The 24588-nt window shown below is 46.6% G+C and overlaps 1 protein-coding gene across 1 annotated transcript in view; it reads left to right on the top strand.

The window, feature by feature from the left end:
• The window catches only part of KBTBD12 (kelch repeat and BTB domain containing 12), a 441296-nt gene that overhangs the window by 119349 nt on the left and 297359 nt on the right, over positions 1-24588 (top strand). Inside the window, exon 4 of the mRNA XM_069206255.1 lies at positions 16067-16217. Within this exon, the coding sequence (XP_069062356.1) occupies positions 16067-16217 (151 nt within the window). The remainder of the gene's footprint in view (positions 1-16066; positions 16218-24588) is intronic.

The following is a 24588-nucleotide window of genomic DNA, read 5'->3' as shown; positions in this document are numbered from 1 at the left end:
CCTGCTTTCCTGTTAATAAATTAATATTTCTGGTTTCTCAGTGCACATACTGTGGCCCAGGGACAGAGCAGTATCTTTAATCTTCATGCAGTACCTCTCCTGCATCTTTGTTTTCTCATTTTAAATGCAGATGCAGTATTTAAGTTACCTCTCCCCATCTTTGCACAGTACGACGCTATATTTCTGCTGTCTGCTTTGAACCAGACTTTTGAACATTGAAAGCTGTAAACCTCAAAGTTTCCTGCTGAGTCCCTTCTATTAATATTTTGTGCGGTTTACTGCACACTCAATTGTGTGAAAGCCCTCCTGCCACAGCCTTATTTAATTATGTCCCTTCAGACGGCGTTACCAGGTGTAAATGGGCTGGCTCTTTAAATGCATTCCAAGTTAGCTCTGAGGCAGGTTCCTGCATGCTTAAAATACTGCTGGTGTTTGTTCTTCCCCGCATAATTAAAATATGCTGCTACCGCATACTTAAAATACAGTGCATATTCAAAATATGATGGTTTGCTTTACCCATACCTTTGTTACTTATTTTGACATGTTTCTGTACTGTGAGGAGGCCAACCCTGTGAAATAAATATCAGCGCTTTTGGTACTCAGTGTTGGTACTTGGTAATAGTCACCTTCAATCAGTTGTCTTCACTAAAACACGTCAACGCCTGTATTGTTTCCCATTTCCAAGTGATATATTATATATACATAATATATATTCACTGAAAAAATCAAAGGTTACAGGTACATTAAAGTTAGGTTCTCAATTTACTCGCACAAAACCATAGAAATTCAGCGGTTATAGTTTGAGTTATTTCGCATGACTGTAGCCCACACCCGAAGGTAACTATCACTCACCCTCACCAAACAGTTTTCACATTTAATAATTTTATTGCAAATGTTGCAGTGGTAATATCAAAGATGCCATAGAAGGTGTCATGACAGATGTAATATGTGGGGGGGGATAATTACCTGCGCATGGTGAAGGCGCAAGTTATAGTTACTTGAAATAACTCTCGCTATAACTGTTGAATTTATATATACATACATATATATATTCACTGAAAAAAAACAAAGGTCACTGAGACGTTACAGTTAGGTTCTAAATTCACTCGTACAAAACCATAGAAATTCAGCAGTAATAGTTAGAGTTATTTCAAGTATCTATAACTCGCACCCTAAGTTAACTATAGTTCGCGCCCTCGCCATGCACAGTTTTCTCATCAATAATTTTATTGCAAATCTTGCAGTGATGGTATCAAAGATGCCATAGAACGTGTCATCAATGATATAATATGTAGAGTAGCTATAGTTACCTTTGGCCGTGCGCAGCGGAAGTTGTCCGCAGCCTCTCTGGGTGTCAGAATAGGTGTGAGAGGATGTATCTGGGGGTGAGAGTGGCTGTGAGAGTATCTGTCTGGGTGTGAGAGTGCGTACATCAGTGGTTTAGTGGGTGCGTCAGTGTGTGCGCGGGTCTGTGAGTTGGTGCATGAGGCTGTCAGTGGGTGTGTGAGAGTCTGTGTGGGTCTGTGAGTGGGTGCGTGAGGGTCTGATTGGATCTGTGAGTGGGCGCATGAGTGATTGGGTCTGTGACTGGGTGCATAGGTGTCTGAATGGGTGTGTGAGTGGGAGAAATTGATTGACAGAGAGACAGAGAGAGAAAGAAAGCGAGAGGGAGAGAGAGAGGGTTTTTTAGGCCGTGATGTATGATATGCTTACAATGAGATATTTCTATACATATTAAAAATAAAAAATATATCTGTCGTTTAAATTTAAATAATTTGTGCTAAAAAAAAAAAGAGGGAAGAAGTCCAGCAGGACTCAAACCCTGAGTGCTCAGTGCAAAGTCTGCGACCTTCACACTGAGCTTTTGCTTGCTCTTGTTTCCTTTTTGTGGCCCTTAATGGGCTATCTAGGACCCAGAGGGAGCCCTCAAGAGCTCCCCCGTGGTCCCTACATATTTATTTGTTTATATATATATAGTTTTAATTTTTCAAAATGCCCTTTACGGGCTATCTGGCACAGCGGGGTAAACCTCAAGGCTTACTTCGTAGTGTCATTGCTTCAGCAAGCAAGGAGCTGCTTTTAACAGCAGCTCTCTGCTTGTTGAAACATTTCATCTCTGTTTCCTGCATGTGTGCAGGGGACAGAGATGAAAGCTTAGGTTTTTGACAGCGGGACCAATTGGTTCCGTGGGAGGCTCACTCCCCCTACATAAGTATTAAGAGTCCTAGGGAGGTGGTGGTCCCCGGGACAGCGGGGGCGCTTGCCCCCCCCATACTATTTATAGCCCTGGGGAGGTGGTGTTCCCCGGGGCAGTGGGGGAAGCTTGCGGCTGCCAGCATATTATTTATAAGCCCCAGGGAGGTGGCAGTCCCCGGGGCAGTACAAGGGGGCCAGGAGGGCCACCAGCACTATTCTGCAAATGCTCCCGGGACTTGGCCCACCCGGGGGCTTTAAAATTATGAAGTGCGGGAGCCCGTGTTCTTGTTTTTTTACATTTTTGCTGCGGAGTCACGCAACCCTGTCACGACTCCGTGGCACAACTGAAAACAAAAATGCTTTTTTAGCCCTAGGGAGTGGGAGGTCCTTTAGGAACCCCAGGACCAGAGCTAAGGGGTCAGCGTGTTAGCCTGTTCGTACCTGGCCCCTTTTCTTTATTTGTTTACCTTTTTTGCTGGGACTTTATTGAAGCTAAATCTAACATGGCTGACAATACTTTAACGGCTTCCTTGTTGAAGTGTTGTCAGCCAATCAGATCACAGCACAAGATCAGAAGGGGTGGCGATTCCTTCGCATCCCTATATATACAAATTTGTTTTCCCCTTAATTTCTCAAACACTGCTGAACAAATTTACACCAAACCAAAACAAAATCGCTTTCTGGACCAGGGCCTACCTTTCTGCCAAATTTGGTGTAATTCCGTCAAGTAATTTCGGCGCCATAGCTGTTTCAAAATCCCTATGGAAAAATGAATGGGGAAAATGTGTTTTGGGACTCCCCCCTTTTTCTCAACCCCCCTGAACGGATCACCCCAAAACTTTCCAGACAGCAGCTGACGAGACTGGCAAATGCTTTTGGAAAGTTTTTGGCGCCAAAGATATAGATAAACACTTTTGATATAAAAACTAGGTCCTATCTGCCACCACTAGGTAATATATATATACACGTGAGCAAGGCTTCGGCTGAAACGCGTTGTATTGAGAGGAGGCAATTTTGAATTAAAGTGACTAATTGACCTCTACTTGTTGTCCGGGCATTCGTCTACATTTTTGGAGGAATTGCGTGTAGATTGGTGGAGAGCTGGATCCACGTCTGGACCGCCATTACTAAAGCAGCCTCGGGTTTCTGGCATTTTGGTGATTGATATATATATAAGTAAATATATATATATATATATATATATATATATATATATATATATATATATATATATATATATATATATATGTAGATATATAAATATGATATATCTGTGTGTGTGTATATATATATATATATATATATATATATTTACATGCAAAACAGAAGAGAGCACTCTGGGTAGTTCCTAGGTTTAGGTGGAGAGCAGCTCCAATAAGGAGCACCCTGCAACACCAGTGATACTCTAGATTTGCTCACCTCAAATCTCTGGTTTTCTAGCAACGCTTTTAAGCATAGGATTGGCACAGTGCTATCCCTGCCGAGCTCGAATGCAGCACACATAGAAAGAGCAAACAAACGAGGAGAAATAAGGATGTTTCTCCTCATTACGCCTCACCTGGGGAAGCATAGCGGTTTTGGCGCAACCCCAGGTCTACCACTTCTGGTAAATCTGGGAATAGATCAAAATCCATGGGTTTGCGTGGGATCACCCAAGGACCACCCATGGAGTGCCTCCGTGGGTCAAACTAACTTAACACAGCGATTTGCACTGTGTTGCATTACTCTGGAATTATCAAACCACTCAAGGCCAACCAAGGTGCCCTTGCGTGGCTTGATAAATCACACTTTAAGGGTTGTGTCGCTTTTGCACCCCGTTGCGTGGAGCAAAAGTGATGCAACCCTTTGATAAATCTGCCCATTAGTCCCTGCATCCTGTCCTGTGTGGTGGGTCGCAATGATACTTCACATCAATGCCACTGCACACTTTCATCACAATAACAATGCAACTCTACCTAGAGACGTGCAGTTGCCTCACCTGAGTACCGGTGCTCTAAAAACACTAACTGCAAGTGAGTGCCACACTTAGATTGAATTGCCCACTCCCTGGTCCACCCTCCACCTCCTGTTCATTTCGGTCACCTCAGATTTCTTGAACACCTTCTTACTTTGCCTACATAAACTTTGTCACCTCAGCTGTGATTCTGTTTAGTCTAATTCTTGGAAAGCGTTCCTCACATCACTGTAGGACCACAAAGTGCGCACCTGAAGGAACTATCCGGACTATGAGCTCACCTTTTGGAGTGGGGTTCTCACAATCAATGGTACAGAGGTGCTGACTGCATATATTTGCACAAGGTGTCTAACAACTATTTATCAGGTTCTAGGGGAAAGAAGCCTTTGTCAACTGCTTATGACTTGGGCTGGATATTGCTTGTTTATCTTTTTAAAGTTTTTATTGGTTGAACAGCGGTTTCTCTCCAGATCTCTGAGGTCAATCAATATCCAGAGATCCTTTCTTGCTTCAGATTCATCATCTCCTCTGCGTTACTGAGTCACGCTCCCCAACATGTTCCAGGCCAGAGTGCAGACCTTACACATACTCCCAGAATACACTCCATCAGTCCCACACTCCAGCTATTCTGTTCTTCTTTTCCAAATGTGCTTAAGGTAAAGATCCCTCACAAGGGAGAATGGATGCACTGGTTTATCTTCCCCTTATTAGTCTGTCTGTGTTTTAGCTCCACTACACCAGCACCACAACCCTTTGTTGAAGATTGGCTTTGTTGATTCTAGCAGCAGCTATTTCTGGGACCATAAAGGAGGTGATGGGGCAAGTTGTGAATTAAATCACAATATATTCATTACTGTCAAAGCCTGGCCCTCAAACCTCTTTGTGTAATAAGGCATCTGGGAAGATGATCACTAGTCCATTCCTCTGTTACTGTTTTTTTAAATCAGAATAAGGTAGTTTGCAAGTATTAGCAGAAACAAACTGAGTTAACATAGATAGTTTGTGTGTAAATGTTACATTTAATTTCCCTTAGTTCCTCATTGTCTGTGTTTTTGATGTTGGTTAACCAGGGGCGGCCGCCGTAAATTTCAAGGGGTGGGGCAGAGGAGGGTGGGGGCACGGCGGAGGAAAGGAGACAGAGGCCGAGGGGGAAAATATATATTTTTTAAATGTACCTTATCGCTGTCTCCGTCTCCTGCTGCCTCGCGCTCCACTTCTTTCCATGAGGTGTCCCAACATTCACTGGGACACCAGGAAAGACTCCTCAGCAATCCTGGTGCTGCTTACATGCTAAACATATCATGTAAGCAGCGTCAGGATTGGTCTGAGCGGTAGTTGCTGCAGCCCAGACACAGCCCTGGGGCCTGTGCTGTTTCTTTAGCCCGGCGGTATATAGACGGCCTGCCAAACACACATGCGCACTTAGTGCACTCTACTCCTCCTCCCACCTCCAGTGGCCCAGACCCACCACTCCCCTGCACTGCTGGCTGAGCCAGCAGCTGAAAAATGAAACGATAGAAAACTATAGTTTCATTTTTCATCTCCTGGCTCTTGGCCGGGGGGTGGGGTGACGCTCCTTCGCTCTAGGGAAGGAGCCTTCTCTGTGGTTAAACATCAATTAAGTCAGTCTGTGCACCTCGGCTGGTGCTTGTTTGTCGTCTGACTTTTATGTCTGTGGAATTCCACAGTGTTTGGGTTCCAAAACCTGGTCCCCCAACTTCTAAGTGATCCCACAATTCTATCTTTCTTATTCACAAGTACACTTGAGTTTCATCTTGAAACCATCAATGCTTCCCTTGCAATCTGTTTTGCTGCACAAGGCTTGCTCCATAGACCTCCTCAGTAGGGCATCGAGTCCATGCATCTTTATTTTTGTTGTCACTGGTGCCAGTTGAGAAATGACTGTTCAAAACTTTCACTGGTGTTGGGAAGCATAAAAATACATCCACCCCTGGCATGCCTGTGTGAGAGAGAAAGAGTCTTATGTGATAAACATGACTTGACTTGAGAGAGTGGAAGACAGGTTAGGCTGTGCAGGGAAGGAAGCAACAAGAGGGTGTGCAAGAGAATAGTAAGGATGGGGAAAGAAAGTGGGTGTAAGGTGGAAAGGATGAAGTTGTGTGTGAGGGGAGGATGCATAAGGGGAAGGTTTATTGAACTAGGCAGGTGTGTGTGTTAAATAGAGGGGACAGGAGTGTGTTAGAGAGAGGGGGGTGAAAAAAGATTGACTGGGAGATATCAGAGAGGATGTTGAGAGAGAGGACCATGAAAGGGGGGTGAGGTAGGCTAAGCTGTGTAAGTGCTGAGCTATAACAAAGAGACAGTGAGAGAGGGAGGGTGGGCAATATGGATGCAGGAGGATGCAGAGAGATGAAGGGTAAAGGATAGAGGGTCATATTTAAGAGCCCCTAGCACAACCTTAGCCCCTCCATAGCATCATTTCTTTTACATTAAGGCGGCACTAAATTGGCCTTTTCCACACGCCTTATTTACAAAGTGGTGCAATGCATGCATTGCGCCACTTTGTAAACCCTTGCGCCACATTATGCCTGCGCCAGGCATAATGTATGCAAGAGGGGTGTTCCGGCACTAGGAAGCGCACAAAAATGGCGCAGTGAAATTTAAAAGATTTCACTGCGCCATTTTTGGCATCATTTTTAACGCCTGCTCACAGCAGCCGTTAAAATGACTCTCCCATGACTCTCCTATGGGCCTCCATTTTTGATGTTAGTGTAGCAAAGTGCGACAGTAGCGTAAAAATGTTGACACTGTTGTGCTAAAGACCGCCATGATGCGCTGTATTATAAATACGGCACAATCCATGGTGTCGTTAGGTGGTTGATTGGGGGGGCGCACAAAAAGTGGCAGATCAGCTCTGATGCGCTACTTTATCTTAAATATGGGCCAAAGTGTGAGACAGGAGGATTAGAAATGACAGTGCACAAGAGTGAAATAGCGAGTTAGAGGAGGGGCAGGAGCATGTGTATAGTTAGAGGAAGGAGGGAGAATGATAGAGAAGGGTTGACGTGAAAGAAGGGGAGAGAGTGAACAATAGCAGAAAGGGCACTTCCAGGTGGACGTCTAGGGTGCCATCCACAGGCGACGTCATATTGTGCCATCACCTAGGTTGACGAAATCCTTTCATTGACCTAGGAGTTAGAGAAAGAGATAGAAAGAGATGGGAAAATTGTAAGAGAGGAAACAGGCAAGAGATAGAGCTGGGGAGGGAGAGAGAAAATGAGAAAAGAGTGACAGTAGAATGGCAGAGAAGGGGGTAAGAGGCAGATGTGTGAGAGAAAGGTACGAGGGGTCCATTTTGAGTTAGAAGTATTATTATTGTTGAAGTGTGCAGACTAGACAGCAAATAGTGGCTTATGTGGCAAGTGCGGAAAATCCACAATTATGCAGAGACCTCTGCAGGCGATGAATCGCATTATACTAGTGGCTTTATCCTGATGGTGCAAATGCAGTCCTCATCTGAGGTAGTGTTGATGCCAGGGATGATGAAGGAGTTGAAGCCATCTGAAATAATGTATGTTTACTTTGTATTCTTAGTAAAGGCTGTGTGAGACGCTGCAGCAGGGTCAAAAAATCAGGGCCACTGGAATTATGTGATTATGCAGCCACAGTGATTTCTGCATGATTGTAGATTGTCTGCATTTGCCACCTAATCCATCATCTGTCAAATAATTTGCAGATTGTAACAAAAAAACTTGTTTCTAGCTCAAACGGTTCAAATGTTACTAAAAACACAGCAAAAACTGTTGCAGCGCAGTAGGAGGCCCTTTGCAAAGCTTGGCTGGTCACCTTTATGTAACTTATTACTGTATTTACTTGTTAAATTGGCACTAATGACGTGCAAGTAATGCCCAGATAGTGCTAACAAGTTTCAAAATGACAAAATACTGAAGTAATACTATCACAAAATGAGACACAAAACAAAATTACATTTTGTCATTTGAGCACCGTAATGCATAATTTGCCTTTTTTGCCACATAATTTATTTAGCCCTACCACTTAATCTAGCCCTTCCCTGTCACATAACTTCACTGGCCCTGGGTCAGTTAGAGAGAGCCAGAGGCAGAACCCTGAATACACCTGTGCAGGTGGGAAAGCGTTATCCTGCCCGGGACCCTGCCACTCTCTGTGCCAGGCTCCTGCACCCTCATTTGGTGCACTACTCATGCCCCCTCACTCTAGCAGGTGATGGAAGATTGAAGGGTTTAATGACAGTCTGGAAAGAATGTCCTGGTCACATCTCCATTGTGTTCACAACATCTCTGGTCCATGATCAGTTTGTACAAACAAGCCTAATCCCTTGCCCAGGGAATGTGACAAACAATCTGTAGTGTTGCGCCAGTGACGAAACTGGGCGCTGGGCACTACCTTGTTGTATGGTGCTGAAGGGGTGCGCTCACTCCTTAGCACCTTGTGGTGTTTCCCCCTCCCAAGGGGCTGATAATGGGCAAACCTGAGGCCATGTGACCCGGGTAATAAAAGAGTGGAGGGCCGGGGGCGTGAGCAGAGTGAACCGCGGCATACACGAGATTGAGCTGTGTCTGAATGCGGAGGCTGTACACACGTTAAGGGCCTTGCCCAGTATTGTACAAAGTACCCGGTGTCTGCGGTGATTATTTATGCAGTAGTGCCGGCCGTCGCCGACACTACAATTTGGCGACGAGGGTCCGGAACCCTCACGGGGTGTGTTACCCTGCGGCGGCGGCAGCGTATGCGGTGCTCGTGCCGCGGGGGACCCTGTCTTCCCAGGCTGAGGCGCGTTGCCCAGCAACAGTGTCACCGCTGCGGCCTCGCTCCGTGGATCAAAGGAGTGTCTAGGCCGGCCGGCGGACAGCTGGTGGCACGCGAGGTGTCGGGAGTCGGAAAAGACGGCTCTCTCCGTGCCACACATCGTGTACAAGTGAGTGAAGACTCCCCCCCCCCGGTGTCAAGAATTGTGAGGCTGCCGGTGTTCAACCCAGCGGCCACACCCACAACTTTACACGCCCCAAGGGCACAGCTACTGATAAACTGATCTGCTCATAGTCCAGTTCACCACAGTGCAGCACATTCTGCCCGTGCCTGCAGAGAGGGATCCAAATGACCTAGTGCAGCTCCAACTGGCCATAAGCCTCTAGCTCCAGGTAAAATACAAAAAGGATACTGCGCTGCCAGAAACACTGCCCTGAGATAATGCCCAGATCTACGTTGGTCAGACAGCCACTCCCCCTTATCATCCATCATGTCTGTTATACCACCCATAGAACCGTTCGTGGAGGAAGGAGCTCCGTCAGCACAAGCTCCAAAGTGGAGAGACTGGGTGGCAAGAGTCGTGTTGTTTTTTGAAGCAACGAAGGTAGATCAGAAGAGGGCAATGATTATTCACCTAGGGGGAAAGGACATTTACAATATATCCAAGAACCTTCAAGAAGACGCCCCCAAAACGCATCACACCCTGATAGCAGCTCTGAACAGACATTTTGAATTGATGGCTAACACAGATTATGAGCGCTTCGTTTTTAGGCAAGCAAGACAACAACCAGAAGAATCCATTGACTCGTTCCACTTGCCACTGTGCAGCCTGGCCACTACCTGTTGATTTGCAGATGAAGCGGAAGAGATACGAGGGCAGGAAATACAAGGATGCGCGACAATAAAACTTTGTGAACGAATCCTCGAGGAATCAGGGGGGTCGCTAGCTGACATCCTCATGATGGGACGCACCAAGGAACTGTCAAAGGCGCGGGCGTCTCACATGGAGGCAGCACTGCAGAGACCCATCAAAGAAGAAGCATTGAATATGGTGGCTGCACCCACAACCAAGACAAAGCTGCGCATTCCAAGACAACAGCAGAGACAAGGTGGGTTCTGTGGTGGCCCACCACACCGACCGACGGGATGCCCGGCAAGAGGAAAGAAGTGTGCAGGATGCGGGATGTTAAATCACTTCGCAAGAGTGTGTCGGTCAGGTAAATCATGCACCAGCACAGCAGTAGTCAACATCACAACCGGTAATTCAGAACAAGGGGGTGACATGGATGACGATGAAGCAGAGGAGCATGTCATTCATTCGTTATTTACCATTGGGAACACAGCCCAGTCATCGAAGAGGCTACCTAGATGCCAGGTAACGGTGAACACTCAGGACATCATTGCAGTTGTCGACACAGGGGCGTCTATAAATATTCTCGCTGCCAGCGAATATAAGAAAATGAGCCCGCTACCGACACTCACGAACACCAAAATCAGAGTGTATGCCTATGGACAGAACACCCCATTGGCATTAAAAGGTATGTTCCATGCCACAGTAGCACATGAGTCTAGCGCAGTTAGTGCTAAAATATATGTGGCCGAAGACGGACATGGAATGCTATTAGGCTGCCAGACGGCGGAGGACCTGGGGGTTGTCACCTTTGCGTTTGGCATACACCAGGAGGTGGTGGCAGAACTCATAGCCTAGTATCATGAGGTTTTTGAAGGAATTGGGTGCCTTAAGGACAAGGAGGTGAGGCTGCACATTGATGAGACTGTTCAACCTGTGGCACTCAGGCACAGAAGGATAGCATTCCACCTCAGGCCCCAAGCAGGAAAGGAACTTGAACAACTTGAGAAGGCTGGCATAATCGAGAGGGTGACAGGACCGACTCCTTGGGTATCGCCCATAGTGGTTGCACGCAAGCCAAAGCAACCGGAAGAAGTCCGCATATGTGTGGACATGCGCCTTCCCAACACCACGATCAAACGGGAGAGACATCTAACACCCACCATAGATAACCTAATAGCGGAGCTCAGTGGGTCATGTTGGTTCTCCAAACTGGATCTACACTCCGGATACCACCAATTGGTTTTATCCAAGGAGTCGAGATACATAACAACTTTCTCCACCCATTTTGGTTTGAGGAGGTACCGACGTTTGAGTTTTGGAGTATTGAGTGCAGCGGAGGTGTTTCAAAACACCATACAGGAACTGTTGAGGGATCTGCCTGGATGACCAATGTAAGTGACGATATTTTGATTCATGCCCCCACCATCTCTGAGCATCACTCTCGGCTCCGCAATGTATTACGAAGGATTCAAAAATCAGGTCTCACCCTCCATCGCCAGAAGTGTGAATTCTTAACGGATCACATACAATTTTTTGGCTATGTCTTTTCCGCTGCTGGGGTAGCTCCTGACCCTACGAAAGTAAGAGATGTCAAGGAAGCTCCTCCCTCAACCTGCGTGACTGAGGTTCGCAGGTTTTTAGGGATGGTCAACTATTGTGGCCGGTTCATCCAAGATTTGGCGTCGCTAACACAACCGCTTAGAACCCTGACGAAGTCGTCGGAACCGTGGGTTTGGGGTTTGGTCCAGCAGGAAGCTTTTGAGGCAGTCAAAAATGCTCTGTCAAGTGACACCACTTTAAGATATTTCGACCCAAAGAAAGAAACCAAGGTCGCAGTGGATGCGGGCCCAAAGGCATTGGGTGCGGTACTGTTTCAAAAACAGAGCTGTGAAGACTGGTCCCCAGTGGCATTTGCAAGCAGGTCTCTGACTGAAACGGAGCAGAGGTACTCCCAGATAGAGAAGGAGGCCATTGCGGTACACTGGGGCTGCAAACACTTTCACATGTACGTATGGTCGCCCGTTCTTGGTTACTACTGACCATAAGCCTCTCAGATCTCTGTTTAACGGCACTGCTTCGAAGCCTCCACAGAGGATTGAATAGTGGATGCTCCAGCTGCAAGACTACCGATGCCAGCTGGAGTATCGTCTGGGGTCAGACAATCCGGCGGATTACCTGTCCAGGCACCCCAGAGCTGCCTCAGATAATGAGATCAACGATGCAGAGGAGACCGAAGAATACGTCAGATTGATTTCTGACCGATCCCGGCCGAGACCTATCTCCGTAAGTGAAATTGTTCAAGCCACGGCCAGCGACGAGTGTCTCCAAAAGGTCTTCAGAGCCATCCGTGATAATCAATGGTTTTTGGTGAAGAAACAGATTCCCACGTTGGTTTCCTCGTAACAAAGGATCCTAGGGAGTTTATACCAGGTGAGAGATGAATTGACAGTGGATGCTGAGGGGTGCCTCCTACGAGGATGCGGATTTGTGATCCCATCGTCGCTCACATCCCGAGTGGTACAATTGGCTCACAATGGACACCAGGGCATGGTGAAAACAAAGGGCCGGTTAAGGTCCAAGGTATGGTTCCCGCTCATGGATGAACAGGTGGAAGAGGTGGTAAAAACCTGTGAGTGGTGTCAAGCATTGGGAGAGCTGAACCGCCCCACTCTGGTGGAAACTGAACCTGGGCCAACCTCTCCATGGATTTCTGCCAGCCTGGATTTTGGGAGCCTTCCTGATGGACAACACACTTTGGTTCTTGTTGATGACTTTTCCAAATATCCCGAAGTGGAAGTGATCTCCTCTCTTGCTGTGGAAGTAGTGATTCCGCGTCTGGAAAAAATAATGGCTACTCGTGGCCTCATATCTGAGATTAAGACTGACAATGGGCCTCCGTTTCAGAGCAAGGAACTGTCTGAGTACTTTGAAAAGACTGGTATCCACCACCAAAGGATCACCCCAAGGTGGCCTGAGGCGAATTGTGAGGTCGAACGCTTTATGCGCACGTTAAACAAGGTGTTGCGCATTGCTCATGCCAGTGGCCAGCAGAGAGAATATGCGATATACTCCTTCTTGAGAAATTACCGTCAGACTCCCCATTCCACAACTGGTAAGGCTCCGGGGCATGTCGTGTTTGGAAGACCGGTGGTGGACTCAGTACCCCATCACAGGACATCGGTTCCCAGTCCCATTGATCCCGTTCAGGTATAGAACCGCAGGTCCGCCACCAACGGACTTGCAAGCCGTTGCCGGAGGGCCAGGCTGTCTGATCTGAAAGTGGGAGATCGGGTGTTGCTCAAGGTCACCACTCCCGGCAGCAAATTCCGCATGCCGTTCGATCCTTCTCCATGGATGATTGTGAAGCGACGTGGGTCGTTGGTGGTGGCTCGAAGAGGGAAGGACGTGGTGACCAGAAATGTGTCTTTGTTCAAGAAGTTTAACTTTCCCGAAGGATCTCAAGTGGATGCTGAAGTCCACGCATCAAATGATGACCTATCTTCGGTTAACAACGGCGAGGACTGTGAGGAATGCAGTACTGAGAGTCGAATTGGTGTCTGTCAGATGAGGGGTCTTCCCCTGTCTCGTCAATCTGTGAGCACAGGGCGAGCGGAGAATACTCGATACCATTTGCGCCATAATCCCGCCCCATCAGTAAGACTTTGTGACTATCTTGTGGATGTTCAATATGTGTTAACCTGCATTGTGTGTAATTGTTGTTTTTCAATTTTTAAGAGAAATGTAGTGTCACGCCAGTGACGAAACTGGGCACTGGGCACTACCTTGTTATATGGTGCTGAAGGGGTGTGCTCACTCCTCAGCACCTCGTGGTGTTTCCCCCTCCCAAGGGGCTGATAATTGTCGAACCCGAGGTCATGTGACTCGGGTGATAAAAGAGTGGAGGGCGGGGGCGTGAGCAGAGTGAACCGCGGCAGACACGAGATTGAGCTGTGTCTGAACGCGGAGGCTGTGCACACGTTACGGGCCTTGCCCAGTAGTGAACCAAGTACCCGGTGTCCGCGCTGATTATTTATGCAGTAGTGCCGGCCGTCGCCGACACTACACACTCACAGGGTGCTCCTCCCGACACTGAGGGTGCACATCGCTCACTCAGGCCTCATTGAAGAGGCTTAAGGACTCGGTGACAACATCTAGGGAGGGACCGGAAGCGCTGCGGATGTGGTTGGCCTCCGGAAGCAGTAGGGCGGCAGAGTGGGCAGGTGAGGCACAGAACCATCCTCTCTGCTACCAGTTCCTTGTTTTTGGGAAGCTTATACTGCTGCTGCCCATGTTATACCCTTGTTGTGGTCTTGTTAGTGAAGCTTGCTAAAAACATATTCACTGCACAAAAGCTAAATGAATGGTTATTGTACACGTTTGCTTTTATGCAGGATGCGTGTGAAAAAGTGAACACTCAGCAAACGTGAACATAGATCCCCACTGACTCCATCCTTTTGTACCACCTTCAGCTGGGCCTGGAATTACAGACAATTAAACTTTGATGGCACGTTGATGGCACTCATAAAAGCCCATGTTTACAATGAGAAGCGTAAACTACAAATCCCAGAGTGCACGGAGGAAACTATCACTGACATTAACCCCTTTGGCAGCAAAGTGGTATACATTTGGCCGTGCACGTGAAACAACTAGTCAGCTTTTTTTTTAAATGTACTGCACTACTTTGTCAAATGTTAAAGGAATAATATGTTTTTCAATTTTTATTTTATGTCTTTTTTGGGGAACAAGGAATGGGTAATCTGAGTGGTGAAGAGGGCAGAGATTGTCTTTCAAGTGAAAACATTTGCATCTAATTGCTCATGGACAGACGTCTACATCCTTTAAAACAATGGGGCGTGCTGAAGAGCCATAAAGCCAGACAGAATGGCTTTTAAGCTATACATGGGATAGCACAATGACAGCCTCCCGCACCCCATCCCAAATGGTACTTGGGACCAAGGAGAAAGCGAACCCCTTTCAGCATCACCCCTGCTGTGCCAATGTGCACAACTGCAGCATCTCAGAGTGTCTGTGGGGACAGGAGGTGGTGTGCGGGCGCCACTGACCCCCACTGAGCCCAGGTTGTGCTGTGGCTTCACAGACAGCCCGTGAGGCCCTGCTGTGCTGCACTCTGCTTGAACAGAACAGGTGCCACACTGGTTGCAGGTGCTGCCCCTGGGGACTGCCTGTGGACGGTGACCTTACTTTCATAGTGTTTGACTAATGGTTTTTCACTTCATTGATTCACTTTGTTGGAAGGCAGTGGCAGGCCTTGGCTCACGTGACCCAGAGACCCGTGCTATGCCCTGGTCCAATCAAAACGCACCTTGCTTTTAGTTCGGCGGAAGGATTTAAAAGTGCCCTGCAGAAGGGTCATGAGTTGGAATGTGATAGTGGTTCGGCTCTGCCCACAGCTAAAAGATGGTGGTCCTGCTTTGTGGCTCCACACTGGTGTGGAACAGAAGGTGAGGTGCGTGGCCCACTCTTTGTATAGGCCGGATAACCCTTACCGTTGTGATGGAGTAACTCGTCCACCAAGATCTCAATCAGGCCCTAAGACTTTCATAAGATTGGGCCCATGGTACACATCCTCAGTAAAAGTAAAATATGCTTAGGAGTTTGTCCAGAATTTAGAAGCATAGCCTGATGGCCGGTAAATCATCAACAAAGTTGACTCTGCTTTGGTAATCTCTGCAAAGAGTAGCTTGTTTGTATGAGTCGACCTTACTCTCCTAAACCTGTCTTAGGAACGATGTTCTTAGGAGGAACCTGAAAGTCTTCTAGAACTGCAAGACATCCAGGGTCATGGTGCAGCTGTCAGTCAACAGTGACACTTAAAGACAAGGTCAAGGATTATAGGCTTGTTCTTAGACCATCAGTACTACAAAATATAGGTGTACCCTTCAGAGCAGGGTTGCACGACTCTAAGGATATGAGTGCGAGCCTTGGTGCATGTCAGCTTCCATTGCCCTGTTCTGCTCCTTGCCCTTGATGTGCCTCCACAGATCTATAAAGATATTTTGGAACAGCCCACATGTTGGCACTGAGATGGTAGCCGACATTAATAATTTATTTAAATACCAAGATTGGCAGTTGTAGGCGCTCAAAGTAATGTTCTGCATCTGTCAAGGACAATATCCTTAAAGCTGCATCCTGAGAATTTGTGAACTGTTGTAAGCATTAATTATTTCACGGCTCTAATGGATATGCCTGTGTTCTTGTTCACCATCCAAGCCACTGATGTGTTGCGTGCTCGCGCATGCGCTTCAGGGACCCCTAAGTGTTACGCTGTTAAAAAGTTGTCATCTTTCATGCAGATGGATCTTCCAGATGATGAGCCTGATCGATTAAGCAATAGAATGCTGGAGTATGACCCAGGGCGTGACAAATGGACTCCACGAGCGCCAATGATGTACTCCAAGTACCGCTTCAGTGCGGCTGTAGTCAACAGTGAGATTTATGTCTTGGGTGAGTAGGAAAAGATTGCTATTCAATTATCCATTCTTTATTGTTTCTGCCATGAGGCTTCAGCTAATGAGGGATTCACCCTTCAGTGTGTGTTTTGGTGGAATTTTAAGCTCAATGGGGCCATTATTTTAGGCTCCCAATAAGGGTAGCAACATGCTCCCTATGTAGTGGCTTTTTTGTTTGTGTTCTGTGTTCTTGTGTAGAGATAACAAGGTGCAACACCAGTGTGCTCTGCTCAAAGAAATGCCTTTTCAGATGTACTCTTACTTACAGGGGGAGGGGCGAAAAGAAGATTGTGATAGAGGCGAGTGAGAGAAACAAAACTGGTGCATGGACCTTGATTCTTCTAAAGGCCTGGGATAACAGAAATGACATCACACAGTCCTTGGCATCACAGTGCTGACAGCCTACTCCACTGACCCCTCTCCAAAGCCCTTTAAAAGGCTTCTACTTGCTGCTGATAGTATGGGAGAGTGCAAGGAGAGAAAACCACAGAATATAAGCAATGCGCTTACAATAGGGTGACCAGAATTTTAAAGCCACAAACCTGGACATTTCACAACAACAGAAGAAGGACTACAATTTTACTTCAACCAAGCGCACAGAATGACAGCGCTCATCAGCACAGAATTACAGATGAGGCACTAAGAACATAAATAAAATGCAATTTATTAAAGCCAGTGTAATGCCTGTTAATTAAATTGCTTTCTGATAACACCTGCGAAGTATCTCTAATTAGGAAAACAACAAAAAATCACCTCCACCGTTTTCAGGCGACCATCCTTAAAAACCGGGACATGGCCCAAATTTCCCAAAATCTGCTGGGAGAGCTAGCCAAATCCGGGACGTCAGGTCACCCTATCTTAGAATCTAAATCACTTTCTTTTCCTGCTGCCTTCAGAACCCTGAGACCAGAGACAGCACGGGCAGGGCGAGGGTGAGCCAAGGGGAGGCCATGGGTGGCACCTGATAGCCCCGGCTACCTGTAATTAAACAGGTGGATGGGTAACAGTGCATCTCATGTGTCTACAGTTCTACCTTTGTGTCTGTGCACCGTCCAGCTGCACAAAGCATGGGCACAGCTGTAGTTTTCAGTCTCTCTGTGGCAGGTGAAGAAAGTCCAGAGATGCACAGGTGCAGCAGAGCCCACAGGCCTCTCTGCCTGCCAGGTCCCACTCTACCAGCCAAGTATGGTGTTGAAATGGGTACCAGTACCTGCTGTGGACTAGATAGTTCTAGAAGCATGCGTGCTGTGTAGTTAATATATGTATTGCACTGTACAGCCAGGCCTGCTGCAGCATGTTTTAAGGGCAGCATGAAAGACATCTAAACATATAGGGATATACATCACCCCTACACAGGATGTGTTCTAACAGCTGCACCCTGCTAAATTCCTATAGAAGGCAGATTACTAAATCCTCCCTGTGCTAGGTTCAGCATTAACGTTAGCAAACTGATTACACAACGTGTGCCCCATCAGGCAATAGGCTTCGAACCTGAAGGAAGACTATAGACTGCCTTCGATTGGTCGCAGGCAGCCAGGTAGCCCACCAATGGGTGGTTGGTTTCAGCAATCAAGGTAGTTCGCCTGCTTTTGTGATGGTTGCTGTAGCAACCACCACGGCCCCACCCCTAACAGATGACACCTGTTGGTAAACGCTGCATGCCTGTTAAAACACTGTCTCCCACAATCTGCAAAGACAGACATTGAGGTAGCGGGGTGACATTGCCCTTTCTGTCCACAAGCTGGGCTGTCAGTCTGAGGAGGACATGACACGTGGTAAAGGGGTGTGTCTCACTGAGTGCAAGGGCCTGAAGTAAGTGAGAGGTCCAGGGGGGGACCGGATGCTAACTTCGGTACTTGTGGTACCGCGGAAGCAGCAGCCACTTCTAGTAAGGGCAACTAAACACTGGAATTGGTTCTTATGAGGGCAACTGACTACTGGCACCAATCCATATCGGTGCAGTTTCAGGCTGGCATCAATCCCAAAAGGGCGAGAGGATGAACACCTCAATACCAACATCAATCCTAATTGGCAACTCTGGTGTAAGGAGTTTAGGGCACAAAACAAAATGACATTTTGGGCCAGATTTAGAAAGGCGCCAACGCCTACGTGCACCATACTAGCATCATTTTTGTTTTAGGCTAATGTGGCTCAAGAAGGCAATTTTTGCCGCGCCATATTTACAAAGTGGTGCAATGCATGCATTGCGCCACTTTGCGACCCCTTGCGCCACATTATGCCTGCGTCAGGCATAATGTATGCATGGGAGGCCCACAAAAATGGTGCAGTGAAATCTACAGGATTTCAATGCACCATTTTTGTCATAATTTTAAATGCTCAAAGCAGGCGTTAAATTGACGCACCCATTTTAATCAATGGGCTTCCTTGCACTTTGCTGCACTAGCGTCAAATTTTCTTGACACCAGTGCAGTAAAGCCCCAAAATAGCATCAAAACTGTTGATGCTATTGGCCTAAAGTGCACCATGGTGCGTCGTATTGTAAATACGGCGCACTTATGCTGTCATTAGGTGGGGCAACGCAAGAAAACTTGCGCATCAGCACTGATGAGCCTGTTTCTTGTAAATATGGCTCTTTGTCTTTTACACACTTTGCTCCAATAGCAACAAGGCCATTTCTATACAAGGGTCCGATTTACAAAGGTAAACAAAAGTCTAACTTTACTACGAGCAAAGTTAGACTTTAGGTCTCAACTTAGACATTTGGTCTAAACTTAGGGCCTGATGTATGAAAAGTTAGCGCCGCCTTAATGTCATTTTTTGCCGCAAAAGCGGCGCAAACGTACAAAATATAATTATGTTTTGTATGCTTGCACTGCTTTTGCGTCAACAAATGACGTAAAGGTGGCGCTAACTTTTCATAAATCAGGCCCTTACACTTTTGGTCTAAGTTTACCTTTGTGAATCGGGCCCCATGTGTCGCAATTTTGCGGCCACTTAAGGCAGCGGTATCATAAGGCAGCGGCATAAATTCACATGAATGTAGCACTGGTCCTGAAAGGGACATCTGATATTTCACATCAGTACCAAAGGGGCAAATATAAACTGACACATATGATAAAGAGGCGAACACTTACCAGTTCTTAAAGGGGCAATTAAACAGTGGTACAAACTCTCATGAGGGCAGTGGCGGCAGTCCTTTAGGGCGGAGGGGCCACGCCCCACCACCTTTTGCCCCTCATGAAGAGTGTCTCTCAGGCTGAACAAAGGTCCGCCTGAGAGACACTCTTCATGTTCAGCTCAGACAGCCAGGAGTGAGCCATGCGCGATTTGCGCAGACTCCTGGCTGCCTGAGCTGAACTTTGCTGGGCTGAGGAGGTCACAGCTCCTATGGGCGTGACCTCCTCGGCTCAGCAAAGGTGCCTTGAGGCCCTCCCCTGGGTGCAAGGAAAGCGTCACCCATTGACTTCAACCTGGGCGCTTCAGGTTTAAGCCCTGAAGCGCCCAGGGCGAGTGTCAATCAGTGTCACTTCGTCACAGAGTGGAGTGGGGACAGCAATCTCACTGACCCCATCCCACTCTGTGACGAGGCTGGGACTGCTGCCTTCCCTCATTGGCTGACCTTAGGAGAAGGCAGTAGTCCCAACCCTCCTGGGACCTGGAGGCTGAAGGTGTGTGTGTATGATGTGTGTTGTTTTAAATTAAATGTTTGGTGCGTGCATGCATGTTTGAGTGTTATGAGTGTTGTTAATGGATGTGCGTGTGTGAAAGAATGAGTGTGTGTGATGTTTTTAAATGAATGTTTGGTGCGTGCGTGGATGTTTGAATGGTATGAGTGTTGTTAATGGAAGTGCATGCGTGCGTGTCTGTGTGTGAAAGAATGAGTGTGTGTGTGCTTCGAGCCCGCCCCCCTCCCTCCTAAAGCTGCCGGCCGCCACTGCATGGGGGCCACTAAATATTGGCATCATTCTTGTAGGTGAAACTGAATGAAGGCAGAGATTCATATGGGGACCTAAATATTGATATTTATTTATGGGGCAACCAAATACAGACATTCTTCCTAGATGGGTTAATTAATTATAGTAAGAAGCAGTAATGGCGGACGCTTTGGTTATACTGTAGTTACGTTTATTAGATCTGGATAACCACATAATGTTTGAATAAAACTTACACTCTCGACAAGACGTTCATGCTGACTCTGTAACTGAATACTAGCATACATACTGACGGGTACTCAGTGATGCTGACTAGACATTGGTACTCTCATGGTCCCGGTCACAAGCGCGGCGGAGGTTTGTGGATCACCTGATCCTTTGTGAAAACTTAACATGCATGTGTTAATGTCTGTCACTAATAATGTGATACACTGTCTGTCACACCTTACCTCAAAAAATCCTGAAGATTCCCGGGCTCGATAAAGTTTGTTTACTAATATGTACAACTGCAGGTAGTCTGGGCAAAGCCACGTGACGTCACTTCCTAAGATCACAACAAGAAACACTTTATCCACCAGCAGTAACTACCCGCAGTCATTGATTTGGCTGCAAAAGATGTTACCTTCTATGACATGCAGTGGAGTAGCCAGTGTGCCATGGGCCCCAGGGAAAGTATGGAAATGAGCCTTCGGCTGCTGTTTGAACTGTGAAATACAGCAATAGTCAGGGTTCAGTGGGACCCTGTTGCACCATTTTAAGCTATACCCCTGATATCATCCATGATTTCATTTATTCTATTAGAGCTGCCACTTCCGTATCATCACATTTTTATGGCCATAGGATGTGGCTTTTTGAAATGTTATTTACTATTATTCAGAATTTGAATTGAGTAGTTTGTCGTGTTTTAGTTCAACATATGTTCTTCCTTCTTTCCTATTTAATTTACAGCACATCAAACACTTAGCATGTTGTGTAAGAAACTACAGTGAACATTTAACATACTCATTTAACAAAATCTATTTGTAAGAGGTATCAGCCACCCAAAATAGAGAGAACATTTTATAATTCTACATCTTAACCAGAGACAGATATATGTTGCTCTTCCAGGGAGTCTTAGCGTCCAGTCTTTTCTGATGTAATGTGTACCGAATGCCAGACTTCATGCTTGGCACAAAGAGAAATTTCATGTTGTTTTAGTGCAGTGCAAACATCTAAGAGCAAGTATGGCTTTGTCCAATAAAATATATATATATTTGTCTGTAGACATGTAGGCAGCAGAACACTTTACATACAACTGTAGCATAACACATACAACAAATACATTGGCTTAGATGTAGTAAAGAAAGTGCATGGGTCAGTTAGTCTATGGGCCTGGTCTGAAAAGATGTGTCTTTAAGTCTGTTCTCACTGATTAAAGGGCCAATGTTCCGAAGGGCACAGCAGGAAGCTCCCTGACTTAATGTTATGCAAATAGCAACTCGTCCAACCCACTTGGTCTCACTTGGTCCCTTTAAAGACTTAGGGGGTCATTCTGACCCTGGCGGTGCTTCCTGGCCAATTCTGACCGCGGCGGTAAAGCCGCTGTCAGAAAAGGGAAACCGGCGGTTTCCCACCGGTTTTCCCCTGGCCATAGGAATCCTCCATGGCGGCGCTGCTTACCGCCAGGAACAGGATGGCGGGAACGGGTGTCGTGGGGCCCCTGGGGGCCCCTGCACTGCCCATGCCACTGGCATGGGCAGTGCAGGGGCCCCCTAACAGGGCCCCATAAAGATTTTCAGTGTCTGCTTTGCAGACACTGAAAATCGCAATGGGTGCCACTGCACCCGTCGCACCCCTTCAACTCCGCCGGCTCCATTCGGAGCCGGCTTCATTGTTGAAGGGGCTTTCCCGCTGGGCCGGCGGGCGGCCTTCTGGCGGTCGCCCGCCGGCCCAGCGGGAAAGTCAGAATGACCGCCGCGGTCATTTGACCGCGGTACAGTCTTCTGGCGGTTCCCGCAAGGCGGGTGGCTTCCGCCGCCCGCCGGGGTCGGAATGACCCCCTTAATCAGCCCTTAACATACTTCAGCGTATTTTGTTAGCACCCAATCAACCCTCTGCCCTCCTCCCATCTTCCTTACACCGCGATGACCCCACACCCCCACAACACCACCACATTTTCTTTCTGCCCAGGGCGCTGTCCCGGTCCATCTGATTTAGGGCCGTCTCTGGTAAAGGTGCATCGAACACATCAGTCACATTGCCGTCAGTTGTGTCTTTCAAGAAGATGTTGGATATTGTGTGTTCTACGGTGTCCTGGCTTAAAAAGACACCCGATGAATGACATCACTATAGGCCTCAAAACCCAAGCAGGCATCATCAAACATTCTAGAATGCCTATCGTTGGCTGGAGGCCAAGCCACTTGCATATTGTTACCAAACACCCCCTCACACAGGTTCATTGACTTTAAGCCTAACGTTCATGGAGCCAGATACTATGGCTTCAACAAAATACTTTGTTTAGGGCACCATAACAGGGCTGCCATCTGTGTCAGTCAGAGCATGGTCCTTGGGGATCTATGCGCATGTGTGCATATGAATAGGATATATATGTATGGATGACAAAGTCCATGTCGTATGTACTAGTAGCACAGCACATAACGTTCGCCATATGTGGCACATTACATGCATACAGCCATTTTTAAAAAAATCTGATACATTTAAAGTGCAGAAAAAAATCTGCATAAATGTTCATATTATGAAATATTTTTCTGCACTTTAAATTTCTCCCACTTAAAATAGTGGCTGTATTTTTCATTTGTAAATATGGCATCATGTCTACCAGCTACTGGAAGCAAAATGTCCGCTGTGTGTAAAGGTGACACTTTAAACTGAGAGGACGTGTAACTGAAGAGTTAGCTTTATATTTATATGGATTCCACAAAACTCATCATTTAAATTTCCTCCCATTTCAATGGGGCCAAATTTACAAACAGCAGGCATCTCCCATTAAAAAAAAAAACTGTATTTTTCAGTTATAAAAATGGCACAGTGCCTACTGGCTGCTGAGAGTAAGCAGACTGCTGTTTGTAAATGCAACACTTTTAAATATTGAAATAGGAGAAAAGGGAAAGTTAACTTAATCAGTATGTTAATTCTTTATTTTAATTGTCCCATTTAAAAGCATTCAGAAACATAATTGTGTTCTGACGCTCCAATATACAATTGACAAGAACTTATTTTTAAGTGTTAAATACCTCAGTGCTTCAGTTCTTCACCTCTTTGCCCCAGCCTAGGTCATAAATCTGACTGAGCACTGCTCCTTATCAGGCCCTGCTAAATGCAACCTGATGATAATCATGTAAAATAAACGCAGCCTTCCCCAAACTTTAAAAGGAAAATGTGACCCTATACTTTTTTTTAAATGAACTCAAGCCAGCAGCTTCTCTAAAGGTGTCTGCTAGCTACTGGTAGCTCACGATCCACTAAGTGGCGACAACTGCATCAGGATGTGTCGTTGCGGGATCCAGTATGAAGGATTCTAAATCCTGAACATGAAGTCTTGTCTTCTCACATCCTTCAATTGGTGGGCAGTAACTGGTGGACTGGAAAGTGTAGGTGCTGGAAGTAAGAGCGTGGGGGGTGCTGCAGCACCCCCAGAAATAACCATGCTAGAGTTTGGAATGTGAATTAGCAATAAGGACACCTTGAAATTTTTTCTTTATCTTGTTACCTTTTCTGAGGTTCAAAGCCAGATTTTAAATGTCAGGCTATACCTTCTGGTAAATTGGTGCTTATTTGTTTAACATGGAGACTGGTATGCTTATGCCCAACATCCTTTGCTTCCTGCACCTGGCTGAGATGCCTGGGTTCACTGCAGGAATATCAGCCTCTTGTTTGCTCTGTCAATGGGATAACAAAGGTGATGAGACACATACCCCTGCCCAAAGCCATGTCCTAGGTCCAGCTGTCAGAACTGTCCCACCAGCTCCATTTATTGACCAGGTACAATCTTCTTACATAACTAAAGTGGAAAATCTTAGAAATGCTGACGCCCAACATTCTGTGCTTATGCAGCTGGCGAGGTGCCTGGGTTCACTGCAAGTATCCTTCAAGCTGAGTACACTCCAGGCATAAGAGCCACCACCCTAGTCTGAGTCATTCTAATTCTACTATGAAATGCCAGTATTGCCTGTAGTAGTGTGTGGTAACACACAAGTCTATTCCAGGAAGCAGAGCCAATTTATTTACATAGTGCAGGACAAAAACCACCTGAGACACAGGCATCACAAGTTCGCTTCCTTCTGTTCTAGCCTCCCAGTATCTTTTAAGCCTCAGCCTTCTATAGAACCCAAACCACACCAGCCTTCTACAAAGAGACCGCAAGAGGCAACCATGTCAGGTACGAGGCTTGTGTGAAATAGAGTACTACATAGACCTTTTTCCTTCATATATTTTCTTTTTAACAAAACAAAGCAAAAAGAACAACATAACAAA

The sequence above is a fragment of the Pleurodeles waltl genome, chromosome 9, assembly GCF_031143425.1.
Source record: "Pleurodeles waltl isolate 20211129_DDA chromosome 9, aPleWal1.hap1.20221129, whole genome shotgun sequence".
NCBI lineage: Eukaryota > Metazoa > Chordata > Amphibia > Caudata > Salamandridae > Pleurodeles > Pleurodeles waltl.
The sequence above is the reverse complement of the archived record's forward strand: the minus strand, read 5'-3'. Positions and strand labels throughout refer to the sequence as shown.